This window comes from Camelus ferus, chromosome X (assembly GCF_009834535.1).
Source record: "Camelus ferus isolate YT-003-E chromosome X, BCGSAC_Cfer_1.0, whole genome shotgun sequence".
In the NCBI taxonomy this organism is placed as follows: domain Eukaryota; kingdom Metazoa; phylum Chordata; class Mammalia; order Artiodactyla; family Camelidae; genus Camelus; species Camelus ferus.
Window position 1 is genome coordinate 93,836,833 of NC_045732.1, and position 18,924 is coordinate 93,855,756.

Here is an 18,924-nt window from a genome sequence, read left to right on the forward strand (position 1 = left end):
TTCACCTTTTTCTTTGAAGGGGTCCATTCAGTTTAACCCACAGGAGGTAGATGTTGCTGTCTCCAAAGCTAATCGTGCTCCGGGGACCACATCAGAAACTCTGAAGAAAGAAGAGTTAAACACTCAGTATCTTCAAAATCAGGAGGAAATGCCAAGATACCTGGCTCCCAAGTCAGACAATAAACGAAAACAAAAAATGAAGAAACAAGCTAGGGCTCACTTACATAAATCTTCCCACCACCTTGGGGAAAAAAATCTAAGAGATTCAGCTAGGAAAGAGAGAACTGGAAAATTATTAACCAGTGAATACAATTACAGTTTGGTCCCTGAGCAGAATTCCTTGCAAATTGCAATGATTCAAGGTCAGTCTCTCGAGAAAGAAGACCACCACGGTTCTAGTAAGTCCTATTCTTCCAGATTATCTGAGAGAGATCATGTCAGGAAACAGAAGATCTATGAAACGGATGAATTTATTGACTATCTTTTAAACTATTATCAAACTCCAAAATATGCCCGTATCTGCCTAGAACCAAGTCACATAACAAGCACATGTCAGTGGCAGAGGGCGGTCCACACTAAAGGGAGTGGATTTCAAATCAATTTGAGAAAACATAAGCATCACTCAACCAGTTTGAGCCAAATGCAAAACCTAGATAGGAGAGAACAGGTTCAAGAAGATGATTCCTGGACAAAGGTTTGTACTCAGGATCCTAAGCATAAACCAGAAAAGAGAGGAACAGTGGATTATGCCAAAGAATGGACTAAGGAGTTTAAAAATCATTGCGAGGACACAGCCAGTGAAGCTGGTGATCAGCTGCCCACAACTGATGAAAAGATCCATCTGTTGGAAAAGACTCAGGCTGACCAGGTCAAAGATTCCACATCCACACGTCAAAGCCAAGTTTTCTCACCCAACAGGTCAGCAGACTTAGATTTGGAACTGACAGATTTCTTAGAGGAAATTAGCAGTGATTCTGAATGTTTCAGTGAAATTCTCAGCGTAAACAAAGAGGAGGAAGGGAAATCTGTAGCCACAAATGACAGCTCCCCAGAAAAGGGATCTCTTGATGCTGATGAAATCATCATTTGCAATCAAGAAATTCAGTCAAGTCAGCAGACGTTGTATTCAAAGTGGACCCATGACGGGGAGGAAAAACACTCTAAATACAAGCTTAGGAAACCAGGCAAGAGGTCTGAGTATGAACTGAGCTTTTCACCCACATGGCTTGAGGGCGAAAACAATCCCATTAGAGACAAGAAGAGCAACAGTAAAAAGAGGGAAATACTAGCCCCAAAATGGTTGTCGGATAAAGGCTACTATCAAGAATCCAGTTCCAGTGATCTATTAGACGATGTCACAAGAAAGAGGAGGAGGTTCAGTGAGAGGACATTTGACCAGCCAGTGAACCATAGGCCCTTTCATGTGCCAGTAGCATCATCCAGAAGTGCTAATGCTTCCTATTTGGGGAATTTTCCCAAAAGAAGAGAGACACTGCGGAAGTCAGAATATAACCAGGATGCAAGAAGGTTTAAAAGACATGAGAATTCTGAAGATTTTATGCTGAATTCTGATCATTATAACACTAGACATAACACTCGGGTGCACACTGACTACGGCAGCTCATTAGGAAGCAACTATGCTCGTTCTTTATATTTTCAAATGTTTTGAAGTTCTGTTAGATCAGGACACCCTTTTTCACAAGAAAAAAATTGCAGGAAGAAAATTTAAAACCAAATACAGCTATGTAGTTAGCAACTACAGAGCAGGAGAGCGACACTTAAGAGCTTGAGCAAGGTCAAAGGCAAAATCTTGTTTCTCTTGCCAAAGCATAAAGCATAGATGATCAAAGTGACTGCAGGTGTGTTGGCAAGCTTTGGAAACCCAAAACAGCCAGATTCTGAAGCTGGGTAAAAACAATGTGCTTGCAAAACTTCTTCACCCAAGGACAGCCATTTCTACAATTCAATTGCAACTTTAATTTGGTGCCAGCAAAGGAGCAAATTAACACAGAGAGGAGTTGAGAGCCCTCTGTGGCTCTTTGGCTGTCATAACGTTATCACTTAGGATCATTTATCTTCAAAGGGGACGGCAGTGAATGAATAAGGATCTTTTTACAAGTTCTTTGATTTGGTCAGAACACCATGTGCAGCAACAAACTTTCCCGACTTTCATCTAGAAATACCTATAGAAAAAAGGAGACGACAGCTAGAACATATAATAGACATCTTCATGACACAGAGGGTTTCATGAACACCCATCAGAAGGAAATTAATCCTATTGATATGTTCATAGTTCTCAAAGAGTTGTCCTTTTAGAAACAAGGCCTTAGAAGAAGAATCTAAAAGGGGTCTCAGATTGTCCTTGGAGGTTTAAACAGATAGTGGACCATCATTAGCAGAGTTGTTTTTTTGTAAGAATTCCATGTCGTTCCATCCTAGAAAAGCAACAAGAATGAAGTAATACAGTGTGGGATTTGCAAAAGGAAATATTAAAAGATCCTGGGGCACCAATAATGGCACTTGAGAAGAGAGGACATGACAGTATTCCATTCCAGGCTAGGTAATCCTTTCACTCAGGGTTGGGTGACATCCGTTTGTAAAAAGCCACTGAATATCCCCAAACTGACTTTTATAAAACAGTAACAAGTGCCTCCTCAATCCTCAATAATGCCGTGGAGTTAGGAAGAGTCAAGGGCAAAGCCCGTAGTTTTCTAGCTGGGGAAAAATTGTATGTGTGCAGGATTTGTAAACTCTTAACGTAAGTGATTTATCTTTTTACCTACTGGTTTTGGACTTCTTGAATATGTTTTTAAATTGAGATATTTTCTAGATTCGTAAAGACTTACATCTTAACGCAGTGCATGTTCTGTTGAAAGCTCGGCCGATTCATTCTGCCTTATATTGGATTTAGGACCTCAGGGGCAGTAGATGAACTTTTTTTTTTTTTCCAACAAAGCTATAGCTGACTTGGCAATTGAAGACATCAATCAGATTAGACTGCCTGCAGCAGGAAAAGGTGATTTTAATCCACTAAATTAGTGGGGGGCAACATTTTCATGTGACATGATTCATTTCAAACAGTCTTAACTTGATAGTCTGTAGAAAAGTACCCCTGGTAAAGCCAAGGTAGGTGCCAGTCAGTGTGGTTGACCAGAATGATGAGGCACAATGTGTGCTCATAACCATCCTCTTAAGCAACCTGATGTCTGAAGGGTCTATAAAATCTGATTGATTTAAAAGTAAGAGCCATAAGTTGTTTCATTGATCTCTTCTAAATCACGTTTAATAGAGGTATGCTAGTACAGGCAAAAGTTCAGCAATGAATGTAACATAGCAGATTATGTTTATTATTGATATGATAATGACCAATGAATGATTTGTTGGCTCTCTTATATTCAGTTCCACTTTCAAGTCAGTGACTCTGCCATCAAAACCAGGTCTGGCTTGTCAAATCTGAAAAATCGCTCCTGGGGTGAGTGCCTTTTCTTCTCTGAGGAGTAGCGGTAACTATTAATGTTCAGCGTACTGTTGTCCGGAGTAGCCTTCTAAATTACTAACAGCTTGTATTTTGTCAGACAACTTTTGCTAACCAGGTGTTATTCTCCTCCAGTGAGACCCCGCCTCATTTTTTCATGTTTCGTGCCCTTGAAACAAAGAACATTATGGGTTTGTAATGGAAAGCAGCTATGCTTGTTTTGAAAAACACACAAAAAAACTCTCAATCTCTTCTGTCATTTGAGAATTTTTCATTGCAGAGATTTTAAGCATGAAAACAATTTGCTGCTCAGTAACCAGACATAAAAAATAAATTGCAGAATACAGCATGTGCAATTTAAAAAATTGTTTTGTATAATAGAACTGGTGCTAAGTCACTTCTATATAATATTTTTGTCTCATTTTGTTTGCTAAATACCATCCTGGGACCTAGAAGAAAGGAAAAATACTGGTTTTATGTTTACTTTCTGTACAACCTTGGATTTTTGTCTTGGGTAATGCATTCTGGATTTGAGTAAACCTCTTTTTTGTGTGTGTGCGTAGGCCTTAAATGAAGAAGAGAACAATTTATCCTGAACTTTTCAAATGAATGGCTTAGTAAGGAATGAAATAGAGCCGAAAATATTGTAATCACTTTCTGTTGATTAACATTGTTATTCTTCGTTGTGCTGTTATTTAAGTGGTGCAAAAGTCTTTTCTCATATCTTTTTTCTATGTCCAATCAAGTAAGGGAGAACTTTAAACTGTGTCTTTTACAATAGGCATTTCCATGTTTTTCCTTGTTATGTGCTGCTAATAGTGCTTTAAGAAAGCTAAAAAAAATCTGTCAATGTGTTTTTGTTCAATTTGTTTGAATTTCTCAGGTAGAAAGCCATGTAACCTGGTAATTTGGAAAATAAAAACCAAATAAATGTATTTTTATTTGTTGGAAGACCATTCAAAATGTTAACTTTTAAATAAATGCTGATAATTCCACTTTGGTGGGGGGGATTTCTACCCATAGGAGGCCGCTTTGCACTAATGTTGCTAATCCTTTTCCTCATTTGCATTGTTAGAGAAAATACATATTTAATTTTCAGATATATTAAAAATAAAATTGTCATAGCAAGTAGAGTCTGTTCATTTACCACATGTATTGGCTAGAAGGTTACACATCTACTGTAACGTTTTCTATGAAAATCTACGTGTCTGGTTTCAATATTGTTTCGATGCAACTTTCCCCTTTATGATGGGAGCTAATGGGAATTGACTCAGTCAGAGCTCATGAAACCACAGTTGTATTTTCATTTTGGGTAAATTGAAATCCTGATATTTAGACTTAAAGACTATCCTCCCTTCAGCAAAGATTTTTATTAGTTCTTTAAAGGTGGCAAGACGGACTCCACGGAATTTCATCTCATTCTTTCAGGGCTTGGTGGATGTCAGTTACACAGTACCCTGTGGGTGTGGGATGGGAGTCCAGCCAGAGGAGCGAGGGGTGCAATTACCAGTTATTCAAGAGCTAACTGTGTTTTCACATGACATGTATAGCAAACTGCCTCTAAGAATTCTGTAACAAAGGCAGACTGTACCTTAGAGGACAATCTAGGCACTTTAGAGCTGAAAGAGTTCATGTTGGGTTCAAAGAGCTCTTTCTGAAACAGCAAGGGCTGTTCTTGCTTGTTCTGGATCAAGGATTCACATTAAGTTTGGCCCTCGGAGATAAGGTGAACACAATGTTACGCACAAAAGCCAGAGATACGGCCGACCTGTGGCAGATGCTGCTTCTGATCCATAGATGCTGAGACTGAGAACCAAGTATCTGGGCCGGGGCTGGAGGAAAGCAGGTGGGGAGGAAACGACACCTACCCCACTGGCCTGGTGGTTATAACCACCGCTCCCCTCATCTTCTTGAAATATGCACATTGGATTAGAGAAGTTTTTTGGTCCGAACCCTGCCTTATAGTAATATCCCATTACTTGTAAACAGTACAATGTTGATTTAGTTCTGAATGGAGGTGAATCTGGCTGTTTGGGATTGAAGCTTTAACCAGGCTCTGGATGTTTTCCTCTCAGCATAAGACAAACCTAATCTTCACTCTAAATGAGATTGCAGGCTGCGGAGGAGGCCCAGTGTCTCTCTCCCCCACCTTCCCCCAAAGCATACGGCCTAACAGGCTGCTTGGCACAACATAGCTCATATATCTGTTGAATGAAAACTAGTGGGGGGAAAGGACACATTTTTCAAACAACAAAAACAGGCAGTATGGTTTGAGAACATAAAAACTGGAAAGCTGTGAGCCCCCTCTGGTTCAGGGAGTACCTCCCTTGTAAGAGAACTGTCAAATTTTAACAGTAAAGTGGCAAAACACTAATATTCAGAGTTAATAGGTTGTCTTTGTTTACACAGCCAACTGTGTGCGCAGATCTAATATCCTTCTTTTGACATGAAGTGGATCAACTTTGCTACTCTAAGAATTCAACACATTCCTGATCAGATGGTACATTACAGCAAAACTCAAACCTGTCTTGGCACCTGGTAACACTTTTCAGTAAAGTTACTCCTTAATAACCTTGCTATAGACCTCAAGGCAGAGGTCTGCCTTTGAGTTTAGAAAGTTCTGACTTAAAGAGGCAGAATCTGACAAGTCACAAAAAATAAATCCAATTCACTATTTTTTTTTAACAGGGCACGCTGGTATTTGGTTTGTGGTGTGAGGCTTCTATGAAGTTCTGCCCCTTTACTTTGTCTCCTTTGGAATACAAAAAAGTCAGTGAAAACTGAAACTGAGTATTAAGCCCAGTAAAATGATTGAATCTGATTCCTTAGATTAAGGTTGAAAAAAAATAGAGCAACCCACCACACTATACTGGGTAAAACCATTTTATTAACTGACCAAAGCACTTCATTTTGTTTTCTGATTTGAGGTAAAACCATTAAACACGGTTCACAAGAAAATACAATGACTATTCAACTACAATTACAAGAGTTTGAAACCTCACTAGTTGTTCATATAATACTTTTACAAATTCATACAACTGTACAGTCTACTTAAGCTAAGTTTATTGTTAACCAAAAGACCAATATCAAAGACCAAGACACTTGACTACTACTTTTGCAGTGGCTATAGTTTCATAACAACAGAAGAATAACTGTTACTTTATGAATATACTTTAAAGACCACTTGGCTAGCGATGAGAACTGCTTCCTCATTCTTCAGGGCTGTGCGTGAAGGCTCTTAGGGGAGCAATCACCTGTTCCTATTCTGCAAGCCCTTCTCTCAAGTCAAATCGTATCAAATAACCATTGCCCCACCATGAACATGAGGGTTGGGAAAATACTCTTATAATTTTCTTCATATTTTTAGGTTTTTAGGCAAGCCAGCTGATTTTTTTCCAAAGCTTGCTTTTGAATGTTCAGATCCTGTTTTAATCCTCACTGTAGATTACTGTGTTCGTGAGGGCATCTGAGTGTCCCAGGGAGACAAAGACAAGAATGTAGGCTAGAAACCCAGAAAACAGATTTCTCCCACTGGAGCCCAGCTTTGAGATTTCATTTCGTTACTGGACAGCTCTCGCTAATCAATGCCAAAGCCTTTGGAACACTGCAGATTTGCTGGAGAGGTAGATAAAACAGAAATCATGCAGTTAAGTCAATTGGGAAATAAGGGATTTGCTGTCTTTAGAGAACACCATGACTAACAGTTGATCCTTTGTTCCTTGATGCTTGAAGGACTTTGCACATTTAATATTTTTACCTGTTTGGGGGAAGTACCCACATCTTATCTGTCTCTCAGGAAAAACAAATTTAAAGTCAGCCTGTCCTAACTATGAATAGAAGAAAAACAGTAAATAACATTTGTGTTACAGCACTGCAGTTCACTTTCTGGATTTGTGACACACAAACACATCATGCACTCTAAGACAGAAGTTAGTTGTATCAGTGTCACTAGTGATGTTACTTAAAAAAATTTACAGCGAGTTCAAAACTTTGCTAAATATTGAAATCACCATGTTTTAAAGACACACTGGAATGTTACAAATGATTCTGCAAAATACAAAAATAGATATGCTTCCACCGAAGGCTTTAATCATTTTTCCGAGCACTCTCATCTTTTGGTTCTTCCTCATCCGAGTACACGGTGGGCTCCTCCCCCTCCTTCAGCAGTTTGCCCACGTGATGGTACTTGACTAGAAGCAGAGAACACAACTGGTCATTCTCCCACTTTATAGGAACTCACCACCCCATTTCATTTTAAAGCACTTATTAGAGACCTGCAATCTACACAGTAACGTGTTGGGCTGCTTGAAGGATACCAAGGTGGTTTATACCACAGTCCCTGCCAATGGGGAATCAGAGCTTTGCTCAGCAGAAACTATAAAACAGGTAGCCATGTCTGGCGATGAGTGTCCAAGGTCATGTCAAAATGAGTTGTGTTTGTGTGTACACGTTTAGCAGAGCAAGGGCTTGTTGTGATTGAGCCAGAAGGGTTGCAGAATGCCTCATGGAAGAAAGCTATGCTTTGGAGAATATGTAGAAGGATTTCGGGAGGGGGAGGGATTTCCAGAAAATGCAAATAGCACACACGAAGGAATGCAGGTGAGACAATGTATCTGGGGAGCAACAAAGAGACAAGTTGGCAGGAGTAGAGTAGGGATAGAGTTGGCCAGCGTGGGGAAATACTGTTAAAGATGTGGAAAACCAGCCCGAGGAGTTTGGGCTTATCTATTAGGTGGCAAAGGGCATTGAAGGTTTATGCCAAAGGAATGACAAGGTAAAATCGTGCTCTGGGGACAATGGTATCACAGTGTGTATAGGGCAGATTAGTCAGGTGAGACCAGGAGCAGGGTGGCCAGGAGGCCAGTGGGCAGATCTGCACACGAAGGAACAAGAGCCAGGAGGAGGAGGGACTGAATAGAGACAGAAAGATATGAGATACTTCAAGGGAAAACTGGAGACATGAGTTAACGAAATGAAAACTGGAGATTCTACAGACCAAAATGGGGACTCTGGAAAAGGAGCCACTCTGGAGGGAGACATGACTAGAGACTTACAACAAGGACTGGAGAAGTGAAATTGGCATTGGCAAGAAGCAGGTCCCCAGAAACGTTTGAGAAAGAAAGTTCAATGGAATTGTGGGGACAGGACCATATTTTAGGAAGCACAAGAGTGTGGAGAGGAAACAAAGAAGGGGTCAGGGACAACCACATATTACTAGATGGTTGTCTGACAGTGAAGGGATGGAGTGATGATAGTCTAGTGGATGAAGAGGAGAGCAGGAGACAGAATTTCCCCCCACAACGGGAAAAAGCTATACGGAGTTAAAGGAAGTAGTAAGGAGGCAGGAGAGCACTGGAGATGTTGGAGGAAAGATTTAAGAGGCAACCATAATGTAAAAGAAGGGACGGAGTCAGCAAATGTCCACCGTATTGGCTACTTTATTGGGGCAAAGCTAACACAGGGTTAATCATCTCAGTGTCAGAGGCCAAGAGAACTCCTCTTTCAGAATATGGGCAGGAATGAGGAGTAACCAACCTGTTTAACCAGGTAACTGGAGCTGCTTTTGTGTAAAATAATCTCCAGGAACAACTGGAATTTCCCTATTTGAACAGATTACAAAGATCCCTCGGGTGCTTGGGACTGTGCAAGACAAAAGGCCGGGTGGTGCCTGAGAAACCTGCCTTAAGGGGAATCCACACCAGCTCTGAGTGCAGCTGAAGTGTCACAAGTGTTTGGGGCTGGCTTTAGTTTAAGGGGGTGGAAAATACCATGTTTTTTACCCCATTGATGAAGGCAAGCCCTAGAAAATCAAGCTTTGTACATTATGAATTACAACTCCTTTGTTTCATATGGAAGTCTATTGTTACAAAGGCAGCCTGAGGCTGCCAAAAAAAAAAAAAAAATGAAGGACCGTGTTAACTGAATTCTGTTTTCAAAGTAGAAAGACTTGCCGCTAGACTTGAAAGCTATACTTAAGTTGGCTTAGGATCCAAACTCTTAAAAGGTAGAGCCGCATCTGGCTAATTATTAATCCAGGACTCTCTCTGAAGTCAGCATTATTTTAAAATAAAATGGTTGGATTCAGCCAAAAAAGCCAGTAATAGTTAACTGATTATAGAGAACAGCAAATAGAAAATGACATTTTCAATGAAAGAACCCCTCTCAAGGAACTGGTCATGGTTTTTATATACTGTTTCAAAGCTGGGAAAGATTGTTATTCAAATTCTTAGCAGTGAAACATTGTTAAAGTGATAATTAAACTTAGGTTGGACAAAAGCCAATTCCTCAATTCTCAAAATTTGAATTTAATGTTCATCCTTACTAACCACCTCAAGATTTCAGCCCATAGCATAAGGCAGGAAACAAGTGTCTCCTTTTTGCTTTCTTCTTAAAAACGTAGACACCATTGTTGCTGGGCAGATTATAAACATCATTGGTAGATGAGGCCTATAGTTAGGCTCAATTAGATTCAAAGAGAAGCTGTTTTGTAGAATACAAGTCTCTCATTCTTCAGCAGAAATGTGGGCTGCTTTTAAACGGCAAGTTCTACAAGTGAGGGCTTATGAAAATCCCTTTCTGTAGCCAAGATGGCCACTCTTTCCCCTGCACATCAAGCACCAAACCCTAGTGTGAAATTTTTGCAAAATTGTAATGTAAAAATGTAAAAACCCAGGTTTCCATAGAGGACTAGCTAAAAACTGGTATGAAATCATGGCAAGTGACTCAGCACTGCTGCAATTACTTCAGGCCATGAACTTGATCTGTCCAAGATTCAGGAGCCTATCAGAATGCTCCCCAGTTGCAGGCTACTTAGTAATAACTATTGTACTGCCGTGAATCCCACTACTGGTAGAAATTTGACCCAGGCACAATTTAAAAAAAAAAAGCTTACAAGTGAACTGAGAGTCCCAGTCATTCAGGGTCTCCTGCTGGGCAGGAGTGAGGTCAGAAAGGTCGTCGTACTCGTCCTTCAGTGCTTCCTTATCCAGGCAAAACGTGGCAAGGCCCCTGGATGCATCTCTTCCGGCAAAGACCCCATATGGCCCCTCTTTCAAAACAAAACAAAACCAAAGACCGATTCTTTATTACACAGTCGATTTCTCTGTGGTTCATATACAGAAAATGGCTTCCTTATCCATTAACATGGAGAGCCTGCTTTGTGAATATCAAATTCCATTTGGAAACCATAAGTGATATTGATACTTTTGATCATCACATAGTGGACACTGAAAGACCGGTTGTCAATTCAACTTTTAAATAACTAAAACTAAATCAAAATGCTGTGCATTATCATTCATTTCTTAGGATTTTCAAATAGCTAATAAAAAAGCCATAAATAATTATCTCCTGGGTTTGGGGGTGGTTAGTAGGGAATGAGCCAAGATAATGCCAAGCTCATGGGTCAGAATTCAACTTCTGGACTTTGAATCTGGAGCCTGGCTCTGTTCTAGGTACTTGGGCTATGCCAGTGAAAGTTACGGTTTCTGAAGATAAACACTAAGGTGTAAATGAAAACATCTGTTTATAGATGTACTCTGATACAGTTTAATGAGTCAAAAGTATCTTATAGAGATCTTTGGTTAGGAGACTAGACTGTGTTAAAACAGTAACATGTGGCATCTGCAGGAGAAATCATTTTATAAGAGTATCAGTGCTTCAGAAACCTATCCACAGGTTACATAATCTTCACTGTCGATAAAGAAGAGATGGCATAGAGGAAATCACCGTTTTTGGTGGGCTTGAAGAGAAGACTGTGAAAATACTAAAACTCTCAGGAACAAAGGCTGAATCAATAACCCAAAATAATTCTATAAAATATCTGAACGCTATTATACATAACATTATGTTATTATATCTAATATGATACTGAACGTTTGTCTAAGAGAGCAGTGAATCATTCGGTACGTATTTAAGTGGATGTTTAGACTTAAATGAAAAAATTCAGTGTACTTTAAACAATGTGTTGTTTCCCCAAAGGTGGATTGAGTAGGATAAACTTTGTAGGTGACCACTATGCCAAGTATGAGAACAGATCAAGTTTTAATAAGGCCTGGTCACCTGAAACCTCAATCCATCAGGATTTTTTTTTTATTTTTACAAATTAGATGAAATTTATGATCAATTTTAAAATGCACAGAAGATCCCAAAGAAAAATGGTTGTTTTTAATCATCATATGCTACCATTTCCACTAAAGAAGGTAAATAGGCCAACTGTACTGGTCTGGACCTCATCATTTCAGGAATTACGGTCACAGAATATTTAAACAATCTGAGGAGAGCACTAAAAGTCTTTAGAGAACATACATATTATTCACCAGAATGTATACTCATGAGAATCTATGCTCCATGAGCAGAGATTTGTGCCTGTTTTGTTCACTGCTATATTCCCAGCACCCACAAAAGTGCCACGCACGCAGTAATAGGCACTTGTATGAATAATTTTTAGGAATCCTTTATAACATGAAGTATTTCTATGTGACATTGTCACATATTTATGGCCTCACTGGATGACAGTGCAGGGTAGAGACTTAAGAGATCTTACAGTGGGGCCATCCTTATTTTAAAGAGGGACAACTAAGGCCCAGAGAGAACAATGCTTTGCCTCAGGTCACACAGCTGGTCAGTGATCCAACCAGGCTGAGAACCCAGGTTGCCTGACTCCCCGTTTTGTGCTCTATACACCGGCCTACATTCTCTCCATGACTTTGCAAACTACAATCATATGATGATGCTCCAGGCACATGCTTCAATTACTTTATGGCGTAAGTCTGTAATAACAGCTAACAGCACAATTATGTTTATTGATAATGCCTCTAGGGGAGCTGCTGTAAGTGACAAATATAGGTGTGGTTTTTCAAATTATTTTGACAGCTACATGCCTACAGAAAGTAGTTCTTCTAAATCTTCCACGAGGATAAACTGCTAAGTGGGAAAGTTCATCAAACCTTAGCACATCTAATTTTGATGACTTAGACTAGGAGAGTAAAACAAAGCAGGATAGGGGATGAAGGCAGATGGTGGTGGTCCATACTTTACCCTCTTCTCCATACCGGTATACACATTCCCTGAGCCCCCTTGTTTTTAGAGGCGTCCATATTGGAGGAGCTAAAATCTCTTCCTCCTCTGATCCAAACACTCTATAAAGCAGGAATTTCCAAGCCTGGATGCTTCTCGAATTTGCCGGGGGCGGGGGGGGGGGGGGAGTTAAAATGCAGACTCCTGGACCCCCGCCCTCGCCTTCCGTGGTCATGGAGATTAGGCCGGGAATCTGTATTGTACTTCAAGCACATCAGGTGATTTTGATCCGCAACCAACCTTGGAAAAGCCTCATCTCCAAGGCCCCTTCAAGCCTGTCCCCTCCAACAGCTCAGCAGTCATCCTCCCCTCATTTCCTCTGGTTGGCTTTTCCTGAAATCCGCACACCCAGCAGGCTTCATAGCCCTACCCCTTTTGTTTCTCAAGATCCTCCCACTTCTCTCTCCCTCCATTTTATTATTATTATTATTATTTTTTGGCTTCTAGTCCTTTCTCTCCTGCTATAGAGTATAATACCGTATTGCCTTCTCGTCTTGCCACATTCCTACCGTCCGCTGCATTCAGCTTTTCTCATCCAGCTCCCTTCCCCCATGGAACCTCCCTTGTTCACCTCCCAGCTTTCCCCGTCCACCACACACAGCATGGCACACACATACCAAACACATGCCACACGCATACCTGACACATGCCACATTCCTAGCGCACGCGCGCACACGCATACACACGCCTGACCAGCCACGTACACCGAATACGCACACACATCACTCACCACCACGCACAATGCTCCTACCTGCTGCTAATCTCATCTCCGCTCTCCTTCTCCCACACCCTCACTTTCCACCATGGCTACTCCTGGCGTCATCGGCCTTCGCGTCCCCTCCAAGTCTGGACCTCCCTACCTCCTCCTGCCCATGCCTCCCTTGAGACACCTTCATTTTCTTTCTCCAGCTCGACACCATCCCTTCCTTCCAGGAACCCCCAAACCCGATATCTTCGAAACTCCCCCAACATTGTGCTCTGCTGTGTTCCCCGCCCCCTCTCCCAGCCTTCCAGCCTCGCGATCTCACCCACCCACCCCGGCTTAAGCGCTTCAGCCTTCTTCCTCCACTCCTTTCCTGGCGCTGGCGGTGCGGACCAGGAATCTGCGTGCCCCACTGGCCCTCAGCCCTTCTAGAGCGCCTCTTGCCCCTTGCCCGCCCGGGGAGCCGCCCTGCCCCGCCCTCCCTGGCTTACCGCCATCTCCCCACCGCCTCAGGGCGCCCCGTCCCCCCCTCGCCTCTCCAAGACCCAGCCCCGTGCCAGGGCCCCTTCTTTTGTCTCCGCGGCCCCCCGGCCGGCCGCCGTACCAGGCCCGTAGAACTTGCGGCCTTTGGTCACGTCGAACACCTTGCCGTTGATGGCCATGAGTATACGCGGGTCCTGGACGCCGTCGAAGCGCCGCAGCTCGGCAGGGGTGAAGTCGCGCCGCTTAAGGCGGGGCAGCGGGGGCGGCTCGTCGTCGTCGCTGTCGCTGGCCGCCGGCTGGTCCCCGCGCACGATCTTGTAGAGCAGGAAGATGCAGAGGCCGAGCAGCAGCAGGTTGAGCGGCGATGTGAAAATCTCATGCAGCAGTCCGCCGCCTTCTAGCTCGCTCGGGTCGGCGCCGGTCGCCGCCACATCCTCGGCAGCCATGATCGCTGAAGCAAAGGTTGGGCTGGGATAGGGAGGGCTCCGGAACTCGTTTTCTCCTCCCTCTCCGCGAGCTAGTGGCGCGCGGGGCTCTGCGGACCAGGACTAGCGGGCGGAGGAGGCAGGACCAGGCGGGGCGGGGGCGGACCCAGGATGGGCGGAGCCTCCTAGCCCCGCCCCTCGCGACCGCTAAAGCTCCAGGCGTTGCTCAGTCCGGCTCCGCCCAACTCAGGCCCCCCACCTTGCCTCTGGATGGTGGCTCCCCTCCCCCAGCCGGATCTTGCCTCCCCCGCTGCGGAGAGAGCTGAGTACGCCCCTCAGCTCTACCTGCGAGGCCTGGCCCCAGCCTCACGCCATCCTCACGCCATTCTCTAGCTAATTGCGACTTAGCGCGCAGCCCTCCTCTGCACCCAGTTGCTCCTCGCACACCGCTTGGCTTAGCACGGCCCTGTGTGAGGCCCTCTCTGCCACCTGATGCAAGGCAAACACCGACTCAATTCTCACGCTTCAGGCTTCTCCCCACTTTACATTTCGAAGCCTCATCTTTCACTGGCCAACCCTCGGGACCACGAGGCTCTCTTAGGGAACAGCAAATTCACTCCTTGAGCTCCTTTGCCATCCCAGAGACCCAGACTACCCATTTTCACTTGGGAATCCCCACTCACGTTCCTTGATAACCCTTCTGCAATCCTCCCCCATCCCCATGCTGTGGGGCAGACCCCCTGGTATAGCTAAAGTCAGTGCACAGGCCCCATCTGACAACTCTCCCAATAACTGGAGAAATGGATCGGATCGCCCAATGTACTTTGTGTTCATTCTTGGAAAACTGGGTCCTTTTACAATCACTGATTTGCGCAGTCCCAAAGCATCAGCAAGCAACGTTCTGCTGCGCTTTGTTATTGTTGTTGTTGTTGTTGTTGTTGGCTCAGAATAATGACCGAAGTTTCTTTGGTAGAGTTCTTCTATTTGAAGTCGATCGAGGTACCGTTGGCAGTCAATAACACTGCGCTGGAGCCCAGAGGAAGGTGGGAGTTTGGAAGGATCCTAGGTTTGGTCCGTTCGTTTCCTCAGTATTTCATCCGGCCTTTGATGTGCTAACCGGCTGCTCCGGAGCGTGTCTTAGGGAGGAAGAACTGTCTATACCCTTCACAGTCCTAATCTGGCCGCCCTCTTTCTTGTGGCAGGGGGAGGGGAGAGGAAGACAAGATAGAGAGGGGGAAATAATTAAAACCAAGCCATGCACACATCTGCGGCCCAGAGCAGTACTTTTCCATCAAGGGTTCTGTTCGCTTGCACATAATTTACTCCCCCTCCCAACACACTGGAGACTGGAGAGAATTGGCTTCTTACTTCAGAATTCTAAAAATTTCTGGCACAAACTACGTTCATCCCTGCCCCCCACCCCATCTTCTTAAATCATTTAAAAGTAAATGAGCTGAACAATCTTTAAATCGGGCCCACACATTTTTTTCTACAGATCTAAAGTTAGGATTAGCTGAAATGGCCTTTCCAGATCTTTTGTCAAACCTCTTCCATTTAATCAAAGGAAAACAGGCTCAAACTGAGGGCACTCGGCTGTAGTTAGAATCTAATTATCTTTAAAAAAAAAAATTGTGTGTGGCCAAGACATTTTTTAAAAAAGCAACAAACTTGTGAAAAATATTTACATTTGCAACTAATGTGACAAAGGGTTAATATCTTTTAAGAGCTCATTTTGATTGACAAGAAAATCCATGAGAGTCTAGTCAATAAATGGGCAAAAATAGAAATAGGGAGTTCACAGAAGGGTTAGGAATGGCGAATAAGCATATGAAAAATGTTCAATCTCATTTGCAATGAAAAATGCAGATAACGCTGTCACCTACTACTTTCCAACAGAAAGGATAACAGAAAAAAAGGATGATATACAATGCTGGCAAGAGAGCGGTGAGACTCTTATACACTGTTAGGGAAAGTAGAAACTGGTATAACCTTTTGTTATCCATAAAAATATTTTCTACCCATTGATCCCACTCCTAGAAATTTACCCTTCGGGCCAGTAATTCCACCACTAGGAATCTATCCCAAAGAAACTCTTAGAAATGCAAATGAAGATTTCATTACTAACATGCTCATCAGAGAATCATTTGTAATATGGAAAAAACTGGAAACAACCTAAATATTCAAATTGAAGAAATAGCTAATTAATCCACTCGAATTGTGACAAAAGCATAAAATAGTGTACAATGCAGCCATCCAAATATTATCACGATAAAGGAAAGTGCTTGTGTTTTAATCTTAAGAGAGAAAAACAGGATACACAACTATATACAGCATGAACTCAACTATGTAAAAAAAAAAAAATGCATGAAAGGAAGCCTGGAAGGAAACATACTAAAATGTAAACTGCTGTGATTGTTAGTTTCTTCTTTATACTATTCTATGTTTTCCAGAGTGAGCACATGTCCCTTTTAGCCTCATGGTGGGGAGAAATGGTTTATTATTTATTTTCTGAAAAAATGTAGAACGTAATACATGTTCACTACAACCAACTTAACAGTATGTAAGTGTATAAAGTAAAAAATGAACCTCATTTATCCCTCTCCCAGCTCCCCACACAATCTTTAAGCCCAGCCCCACACATTAGCAATTTAGTTTATATGCCTGCAGACATATGAAACACACACACACACACACAAAGATTTTGTTTTACAAAACTAGGGAAATTTTAAAATAATAAATGATTCTTTAGGTTTTTTTTTTTCCTAATAAAGAGAGATACAAAGTAAAAAAAAAAAAAAAAAAGAATAAGCCGTTAGCTCCCACCCAGGTAACCCCGGTTGGAAATTTTTAAAAGTCGTATTTGTTTAAGGTTATAAAATTGAAGCTATAGAAAGATACAAAAGATAAATTAAATCCCCTCTCCTCACCCCTGGTTCTCTCTCCTCCAAGGTAACCACTATTAAAAGTGCAGAAAACGTCAGACAGAGAAAGACAAATAGTGTGTGACATTGCTTCTACCTGGAATAGTAAAATAAAATAAAAAGCCCTAAACCTGAACTAAAAAAAAAAAAAAAAGCAACAACAACAACAGCAACAAAAAAAGCAGAATGTGGAACGGTCATTACCAGGGGCTGGGGATGGGGGAATAAGAGAGATGTTTAAGGGTACACAATCGCAAATAGTAGATAAACAAGTCCTGGAGAGCTAATATGCAGTACAGTGATTGCAGACAATATAACCATATTATAAACATTGAACTTGCTATGAAACTAGATTTTTTAAGGGTTTTTTTTTTTGGTTGTCAAATAACCCCTTATTAAATTAGTTTTCTTTACCATATGATATCACTTATATACGGAATCTAAAAAAATGACACAAATGAACTTATTTACAAAACAGAAACAGACTCACAGACAGAAAAGAAACTTATGGTTACCAGGAGGGAAAGGGGTGGGAAGGGATAAATTGGGAGTTTGAGATTAGCAGATACTAACTACTATATATAAAATAGATAAATAATAAGGTCCTACTGTATAGCACAGGGAATTATACTCAATACCTTGTAATAACCTATAATGAAAAAGAATATGAAAAGGAATATATATGTATAAATGAACCACTATGCTGTACACGAGAAACTAACACATTGTAAACTGACTATACGTCAAGAAAAGAAAGAAAGAAAGAAGGAAAGAAAGAAAGAAAAAAAGAATGAAGCTGTTTCAGAGAAAAAAATTTATTTTCTTTGTAGTTCTTAACTAGCTGGGCATTCCACAGCACCACTGTTGATGTCATCTATGATGTCGTGAGGGTGGTGGCCATCAACATTGCAGCCCACAGACTGGGCAGTCCCCGGGTTCTCTTAAATGGTTTCAGGGAGTTCTCTAGTTAAATATTGGTGCCACATCTGTCCAGCAATGTTGACAATCTCATCAAAAGTGATATTTCCACTGCACTTAATGTTTTTCTGCTTCTTTCTGTCGCTAAGAAACTATATCTTAATTGTTCCCATCACTAGAAAAAATGATAATTCTATGAGGGGACAGAGGTGTTAGCTAACACTATGATGACAATTGTATAACAATCTGAATGTATCAGATGAGTATGTTGTACACCTTAAACTTACACGGTGTTATATGTCAATTATATCTCAATAAAAAGTGGGGGAAATGTTTTTATGGAGGGCTAGAGGGATTTATAATTTTCACTTATCACAGTCCAGTGTCCTTCCTGCTATACCTCTGTAGCAAAGTACACCCTTGGAGGGGTAATGGATTAAAGGAAGTCCCACTTCATACAGAAGGTAGAAAATTTGTGCCATTTAAAACCTCAAGAAGTGATACAGCTTGAAAATTAAACTGTTTTCTGAGCAGATTTGATGTTAAATAAAGTGGGCTACTAGGTAAACACTGGGCTGTTGAGATCGTTGAGGAAGAGCATCCTACCATTCTGACTCATGTCATAATACTCAGTGGAAAGGTCTCGTCCATGTGGCCATGCTCAAGTTTTCTGGAAATAAGCAAGGTGCTCCTGACTAAAGAGTCCCTTCAGAACATGAGAGTTCCGTCATATATACTCTCTGGCTTCAAATCAATTTCTAAAGCCTGAGTACTTGACCTGAGGATCACTTATTTCCCAAGATACATGTTAAATCTTTTAATGTTTCCAAATTTCTTGCCTCCTTTACATTATTTTGAAAGGTTTTAAAGAACTCAAAGAAGAATAGGACAATTGGCTGATTAGCATGAAAATGTGTGGGAAGG

The 18,924-nt window shown here is 41.8% G+C and overlaps 2 protein-coding genes across 7 annotated transcripts in view; one reads left to right on the forward strand and one right to left on the reverse strand.

Annotated features, from left to right (window-relative positions):
- The window catches only part of LOC102507515 (A-kinase anchor protein 17B), a 108,026-nt gene extending 103,423 nt beyond the window's left edge, over positions 1-4,603 (forward strand). For all 6 annotated transcript variants that reach the window (XM_032475035.1, XM_032475036.1, XM_032475033.1 and 3 more), the window contains one exon: positions 20-4,603. In XM_032475035.1, the coding sequence (XP_032330926.1) occupies positions 20-1,669 (1,650 nt within the window). In that variant the 3' untranslated portion in view covers positions 1,670-4,603. The remainder of the gene's footprint in view (positions 1-19) is intronic.
- Positions 4,604-6,342: 1,739 nt separating this feature from the next.
- PGRMC1 (progesterone receptor membrane component 1) lies at positions 6,343-14,289 on the reverse strand. The gene is made up of 3 exons (XM_032474765.1): positions 13,858-14,289; positions 10,368-10,523; positions 6,343-7,665 (listed from the first exon to the last, which is right to left on the reverse strand). The coding sequence occupies exons 1-3, from the start codon at positions 14,180-14,182 to the stop codon at positions 7,562-7,564; spliced, it is 585 nt and encodes a 194-aa protein (XP_032330656.1). The 5' UTR covers positions 14,183-14,289; the 3' UTR covers positions 6,343-7,561.
- Positions 14,290-18,924: the final 4,635 nt, after the last annotated feature.